The 8,300-nt window shown below is 32.8% G+C and overlaps 1 protein-coding gene across 1 annotated transcript; it reads right to left on the reverse strand.

Moving 5' to 3' along the window:
• Window positions 1-6,578: 6,578 nt before the first annotated feature.
• LOC121392195 (uncharacterized protein F54H12.2-like) lies at window positions 6,579-7,883 on the reverse strand. Its single transcript, XM_041523532.1, has one exon. The coding sequence runs from the start codon at window positions 7,881-7,883 to the stop codon at window positions 6,579-6,581; it is 1,305 nt and encodes a 434-aa protein (XP_041379466.1).
• Window positions 7,884-8,300: the final 417 nt, after the last annotated feature.

Raw genomic sequence — 8,300 nt, forward strand, 5'->3', positions numbered from 1 at the left:
CCTTCTGAATAACAGGGAAAAAAGATTAAATTCATCAGGTGGAATAGCCATTGGTATAAAAAATTAATTGTCTTCTACTATAGATTTCAATATCACAAATAATTCACAAAGTCTTGGTTTAGCATTCCCACGGAAATTACAGGTCTTCACGTAAAACTAACCATCGGTGTTGTATACATTCCTCCTATTGGATCCCCATACTATAAAGAAAATATTTTTGACATTATTGAAAGTGAACTTATTGAACACATAGAAGAACATAGCCCACTTTTACTACTAGGTGATTTTAATGCTAGAACAAATTGTTTCCCAGATTACACTGTAATTGATACTGACATTGACATACTAAACAACATGGAAAATGATATGTTAGATTTTTTAAATGACATATACAAATTAGAATCATATAATATTCCCATAGAAAGAGCAAGTCAAGATATTGGCAAAGTAAACAGTCATGGTATTAAACTATTAAATATATGTAAGTCACACAATTTATATATAATAAATGGCAGATTAGGACATGATAAAAACATAGGAAAATTGACTTGTAAAGATAGCAGTGTTGTTGATTATGCCATTGGCAACCATCATTTATTAAAAATAGCTAAACATTTTGATGTATGTGAGTTTGACCCACTTTTTTCAGATGTACATTGTGCTTTAATACTTAGCTTAAATGTTGATAAACATGCTAACGATAACGATACTTCTAATTGTATGACATATTCAGCTAACAAAAAGCCAAGTAAATGGAAACCTGAAAAATCAACAGAATTTAAAAATAAAATTAACCAGGACTCACTCAAAATCATATCCACAATGCTTGATAATCAGTCTGTTGACATTCAAACACGTGTCGATACTGCAACACAGGCAATGAAAAATCTATTTTTAGATGCGGCTGAATCGACTCTAGGTCATGCACGATCTTGCACGATCAAGCGACGTGTAAAACTCAAAGGTATCGCTGTTCGGTAAGACACACAGTTGTCGAATTCTACGCGGAAAATATCATGAGGCCAAACAAACGTATAACTCAAGAATAACTTTAGAAAATAAACAAAGATTAATTAATGCAAGTAAAACGTATAAAAAGTCCTTGCTGAAAGAACATTCCGTCCAAAGATTTAATATTGAAAAACAAATGCGACAATTGAGGACAAACGACCCAAAAGCTTTTTACAAACTACTTAAACGACCTAACGAAGATAATAACTTACCACCGTTAGATGATTTCTGTCATTTTTTCCAAACTCTAAACAAAGGCGAATCGGACGATAACGAAACAAAAATAAACTTTAATAACATAGACTCAGATAGTGAAAAATGTTTTAAACAGTAGAATTGAAGAAAATGAAATATTAAATGCTATAAAACAACTGAAAAACGGTAAGGCACCTGGAATCGACAAAATCATTAATGAATACATTAAAACAACTGCCGGCATAGTACTACCAATCTATATTAAACTGTTTAACATAATCTTCGACAATAGTGTTTTTCCCAATGAATGGTTGACTGGAGTAATTAAACCCATTTTTAAAAATAAAGGAAATCGTTCGTTACCAGAAAATTATAGACCAATAACATTGCTCTGTTGCATCTCTAAACTGTTCACCACAATTTTAAATAACCGATTAAATGCTTTTATTGAAGAAAATAATATACTGAATGAATCTCAGACTGCTTTCCGAAAAGGCTACTCTACTACCGACCATCTATTTAATATACATTCTCTGATAGAAATTTTAAAGACAAGAAAAAGGAAATTATTTTGTGCTTTTGTAGATTTCCAAAAAGCTTTTGATCTTATTTCTAGAACTTGCCTATGGCAGAAACTGTTAGAAAATAATATTAATGGAAAATTCTTTAAAATAATTTATCAAATGTATCAAGGAATAAAGTCATGTATTCGTACAAAAACCGAAACCTCTGAGCTATTTCCATGCAACATCGGTGTCCGACAAGGAGAAAATTTGTCGCCTGTCCTGTTTTCCCTTTATTTAAATGATCTAGATAATTACTTAAAAAGCCAAAATTGTACTGGGGTATCCCTGGATAGAGATGAAACGTTCGATAAAACAGCTCTTTACTTTTTATGTTTATTATATGCTGACGATACTGCGCTTCTCGCATCAAACGCCTCTGACTTACAACAATCCCTAAATGTCTTTTCACAATATTGCAATAAATGGAAACTCAAAGTAAATGCAAGTAAAACTAAAATAATCATTTTCAATGGCACCAGTAATGATTACAAGAAAGTTTTTATACTTCGACATGATGTGCTTGAAAACGTAAAAGAATATAAATACTTAGGTCTTACTTTTACCAAACTAAATATATTTAATACAAGCAAAAAACTACTAACTCAAAAGGCAACAAAAGCAATGTAATTTGTTCTGTCTAAATCCAAAGACAATAACTTTTCAATAGAATGCAAAATAAAACTATTTGATTCCATTGTACTCCCGATTCTCTTATACGGGTGCGAAATATGGGGTTATGAAAACATCGATATCATTGAAACTATTCATATAAAATGCCTAAGACACATATTACCAGTTAAAAAAGGCACCCCGCTATTCATGTTATATGGAGAACTAGGAAGAAGACCCCTTCAACTAATTATTCAACAAAGAATTATAAGTTTTTGGGCCCGTATCGTATTTGGTAAACAAACAAAATCATCGTTTTTACTGCATGAATTAATGTTACACGACTCTTCTGTTAATGGATATAGTTATTAATGGATAAAAATGGTCGAAGATATATTTAACAAGCTAGGCATGACACGGAACTTTTCATCCGTAAAAATACTTCTTAATCAAGTAAAATTAAGACAAAACGACCAGTATTTACAACAATGGAATACAAACATAACTTTATCATCAAAAGGTAAAACGTATACTATATTTAAGGAAAACCTTAGATTAGAAAAATATCTTATTATATTACCACAAACATGTTGGACTATATTACTCAAATTTAGAACATCTAATCACTACTTACCAATCGAAACAGGACGATGGAACAACACCCCAGTGGAAGATCGAACGTGCACATTATGTAACAATAATGATACTGGAGACGAATTTCACTATTTATTCACATGTACTTATTTCACTAACTCCCGTAAAAATTTGCTTAAGCCATATTATTATAATAAACCAAGTACGCTGAAATTTAAACAACTAATGACGAATAGCAAAATAAGTGTTCTCAAGAAATTATGTAAATTAATAAAAGAAATTATTAATAAATGCAGTAAACCCTAAAATATATGTATATGAATTATGTACAATGTCTTATTACTACCCAAGTATACATGTATATATGTGTGCACATGTCTGATTAGCACATTTGGTAGGAATTACAATAATGTGACATTACATTACTTTATTCTAATTGTATTATATTATTCCTTATTATTCTATTGCATTTGTATTATACTATTGTCTCTATTACTTTATTGCATTTGTATTAATACTATTGTACTATTGTCTCCTGTAAACCCTATCTTGTCACTACAGTTTATATATCATGTTCCTCATATGCCGTTGTGTAACGGCCTGAGCGTAATAAAGTTCTGTTCTGTTCTGTTCTGTTCTGAATGCAGATTCTGAAACCTGAGTACACCTACAGCAAGCGCTCAACCAATTGCGAGGGTCCCCTTCCGTTTAAAAAGAAAAAGAGAAAAAAGTTCAGGGTTATATTTTCAAGTACCATGATTTTCTTCTTTTTTTAAAATAATAATAATAATAATAATATAATTATTATTATTATTATTATTTAAGTATTCTCTACACGTTATGTGATACAGACGTTCTTAGTAACTCCGATTTCTCTGTAAACAAAATTGTAATCAGAACAGAAACTACCCACTCACTAGGGAAATGTACTTTACGTTTCTAGGTTAACACTTTCTAAATGTATTTTCTTTCCTTTAGAGTATAAAACATCAGTCGAACAGAAATATAGCAAATAGCCACGCACGGTAGACTAAACTGAATACGTTTTAGTGTTAAGTATGACCTAAAAATTCCGTGAGCAATTGGACAAACTTAATGATACAACAGTTTTGTTTTACCAAACGCTACACACATTTGGACAATGTATTATTGCCCTCGAGGATTTTTTTTTTTTTTTTTTTTTTTTTGACCCTTCACTGCATTCATTTAAAGGTATTTGCTCTGTTCAGAAATGTATTGCGAGTTATGGTCTGTAATGTTTCAAAAGACTATAATTTAGTCATTAATTTGTTTTATATAGGCAACCATTCCTAGTACACTTTAATGTACTTTGTGTTAATATATAAAAATCACTAATATCTATAAGTTAAAATATTCTTTAAAGTGTCACGCATTCTGAGTTTCTAGGTTACCACAAGTATTTCATCCTTTAAAAGTAAGACACAGTAAAATGCGAACAAAGTACTGTTTGTACATAAATGTAGCAAAGAGTCTCGCTTGACACACTCAACAGAATAGGTTTTATGTTTGAAGTATTAGTACTGTGGTCAGTGCGTACTTGCAAAAGAAACATACTCTCCTGATTGAAATTATATTACTTAAGGTCATAGATGACACCTGTTATTTCTATAGGTAAACAATCTCTCACAGACTCCACAAAATCTGGAGTTTCTATGGTATCGCGTTAAAATAGTCTCGCATGGTTGAAAATTCAGAATGTGTTTTGTATTTGGAAAGTAAGCGTTTAATCTAAAAGTACTTTGACAAAGAAATATACTCCCATTACTGAAAAAAAAAAAAAATATTTGAGATTCAGATATCAGCTGTGATTTCTATAGTGAATAGAAACTTAACCATGACATGGCAATTTTTAAATGTATGTTAATAGTCCACAGAACGACACAAAAAAAAAACTGGCAAGTCAGTAACTCGTGGGTACCGGTTTAAAGTTAAATCTCATTGGTCAATAGTAACCTGTCAATAATTTTGAAGTTGTTATTGTTAACCGTTTCCAACAAAACTGGGGAATGCAAATATTTTCACAGCATAGTATATAATTTTCAGTATCTTAAACAAATAAGGATAAATTAGTATTTGCCATTCTTAATTTTAACATTAGATTGTCGTGTAGATATCCTTTCAAGAAAATTATTTGAATCACCTACTGTGCTTTATTTGGATTTAATACGGGCTTACCTAATGTTGTTTCAATTTGGATTACCTACTGTTGTTTCACTTTGGATTATATACTGTTGTTTCAATTTGGATTATATACTGTTATTTCAATTTGGATTACCTACTGTTGTTTCAATTTGGAATACATACTGTATTATCTGTTTATTATTATATCGGATTACACTCTAGTTATATCACAAATAATGACAATAAAGAAGTAACGAATTAAATTAAGCTTGCAGTGTATAAGTAATATGTATTATAAAGGTAGGAGTTACAGGGTCAGCTCTGGGTGAGAAAACAATTTTGCCAAATGATATTTAAATTAAAATTACATAAACCTTTTTCACTATTTTTAAAAACCATTTTAAATAACATTTTTAAAAGGGATTTACCAATTTAAATAAATTTGTTAATGTTTTAAAAATTATTCATGAATTTAAACAAAATTTGTCAATGTTTCAAAAATTATTTTTCAATTTAAATAAAATTTGTTCATGTTTTAACAATTATTTTTCAATTTAAATTAAACTTTTTAACGTTTTAAACAAATATTTTACCAATTCACAGTTGCCAGAATTGTCTACTTTTCACTATGGTGCATTACTTTGCCGTATCCACCCATGATTACCTACTGCGATGATTTTATATTTGGAATACCTACTCTGAATATGTACCAGGAAACACCCTAGTTCATGCAAATAAAAAATTTAAAGTATTTCTTACAGTGTTTTGTTAGATATATAAAGAGGTATAACCAGAATTACCTGTGGGTACACAATTATACTGCTATCTAGTAAACTAGTATAAGACTAATGTTTAAAAATATAACAAACCAGCGTTTTGTGACACAATCTATTTATTTCAAAACGTTTGTATAACAACACATAAAGTGGATACATGATTGTGTACAATATTTAATATATTAGTATGAGCAGGAAATACAAGGCGGGCTACAATATCTAAAATATTTACATATAAAGTTATACACGAATACATCATTCTGTAATGTATCTTTACTAAACTGATTCACAATATCGCTCATCATCAGGTCAGTTTTACATTTTTGTAACAAGTAATACAAACAATAGAATCCACACGTTTTAGCGTTCGCGGTTTGAACGGATTTGTTATTGTACACGTAAGATGAAGAATGTCTCTTTAAAAAATCTACTAACATTGGATTGTAATATTTGGGTGGTTTACCAAAACTGTCGAAAAACTCTGCTTTATTATTATTATCAAAACAGAACGCCACCCAGTGATGACCAGGTAGGTGAGATGGGTCTGTGTTCACGATACAGCCCCAGGGGTTTAACCGTTTCGTACGTGGTAGTGTGTCGCTCGAGTAAACACCTACAATGCGTGAACCTAAATCTGGGTCACAGTCAATCGCACACTGAATCTGCTTTCCATTCATGATATTCTTTATTTGACATACACGTTTCGGGTCTGGTCGATTTCAATCAGGCTAGGAAATTCACCATACACGATACAACTGACGGTTTTTGTCAAAGCCGATTTAAACTGTACTTCTAACCGTAAATTACCACTCTTAAGCAAACTTAAATAATCAGAATCCACGAAAACGGGTTCGAGACTGAACACAAACAGACCATTTCCAAGCTCAAATTCAGTTCTTTGGATGTAGTTTCCAGTGTCTTGACCCCATCTGCTGACTCCCTCGAACAAATTCACGTAGGCACTAACGTCGTCTGCTTCGACTGGTCGACCGGGAACACTGACGCCGTCCAGATATAACGCCACCGTTTTTACAAACGAACTCTGAAAATTAAACGGGTTCTTTGTATACGATCCGCTTACGCCGTCACCGTTGACAAACCCGACAACCAGTTTGCCGGGAAACTGCGACTGAAACACGCTGTCCCACACGTAGCTCTGCTGAGACGAAGGGATGCTGCTCATTTTAACTACGGTTTTAGTGAACAGATACAAGGCGTTAGACTTTTCAAACAGCTTGTTGTGCGTTAAAATAAGTGCACTGTTCATTTTCAGTTTACATATCTTGAAGTAAATATCTAAGAGCTCGATCTTGTACTCCTGACCCGACTTCCCAGACATCAAACAAAAGGGTATGGAGCTCTGAAATAACTTAACTGTCATATCCACCCCATTCACCAGATATCTTCCTATGTTAAAAATATCTTCACACAGGGGACCTTCCATGGTAACAGTTTTGCTGACAGCGATGTGTGCTTCTCGATCCGATGCTCCAGAATTAGTACCAGTGATAGGATCGGTGCTTTCGATATCTGCTTGTGTCTCTCCGACGTCCTTGTAAAACAGTTGAGACTGGAGTTGCGATTGTTTAGTTTCTGCTCCATAATTCAGTAAGGTTTGAATGTATGCTTTGTAGGGATAATGATTGTTCGCCGAACTCACCAGCTGGCCTTGTAAATACACAGCGACTTGCGACCACAGAGCTTGCATGAATAAATTTACTGGTGCCACCTGTTCGTCCTTACCCAAAACCGTTCCGTCGGAATGACTCACTTTCAGTTTAACATGTAAACGACTTCGTTTCAAATCCACGTAATCAATTCCACTATTTGCAATTTGAAATTCTACTGGTGACGAATCTGTAATTTGACTAACAGGTCTAACATCTACGTAGTAATGTTGAAACACACTCGTTTGGCATGGGGGCATAGTAAACAGATCCAAAGCACTCGGTAAACCTTCCACAAAGTCTTTGTCTGTGAGGAGTGACATATTGTTTGTTGTTGTTGACGTTTATACAAATATATCTTTTTCACTAACAGCTGATTTGTACTTCGATGCGGGAGCTCATTTTTTCTGTACTGTCATGCGTCTGACTTTTTTGCTTCTGACAATTCGATCACCAGATTTATGTTTTATAGCCCTGGTACGTTCCTGTTCAGCTTCGGGCCTTTCTACCACATCTTGTGTTTGTGATGTCACTTCTATTTTAGGTTTGTGCTTGTTGTCCATGTCACTGTTTACATGTCTCGGAATCATTGGAATCATATAAGAAAACCACTTGTCCTTGTAATTCCCAACTCCAGATCCAACCTGCTTCTTGGTTCGTTTATCAAAATATTTTAACCATTTATTAACATCAGGAACGTAAAGTTTTCGATCCATGTTAATTTACTCTAAAAACAGATA

This window comes from Gigantopelta aegis, unplaced genomic scaffold (assembly GCF_016097555.1).
Source record: "Gigantopelta aegis isolate Gae_Host unplaced genomic scaffold, Gae_host_genome ctg3507_pilon_pilon:::debris, whole genome shotgun sequence".
Taxonomy (NCBI): domain Eukaryota; kingdom Metazoa; phylum Mollusca; class Gastropoda; order Neomphalida; family Peltospiridae; genus Gigantopelta; species Gigantopelta aegis.

Bases quoted from the DNA above. Each gene is read 5' to 3' on its own strand.
- LOC121392195 (XM_041523532.1), bottom strand. From the start codon at position 7,883: ATGTCACTCCTCACAGACAAAGACTTTGTGGAAGGTTTACCGAGTGCT.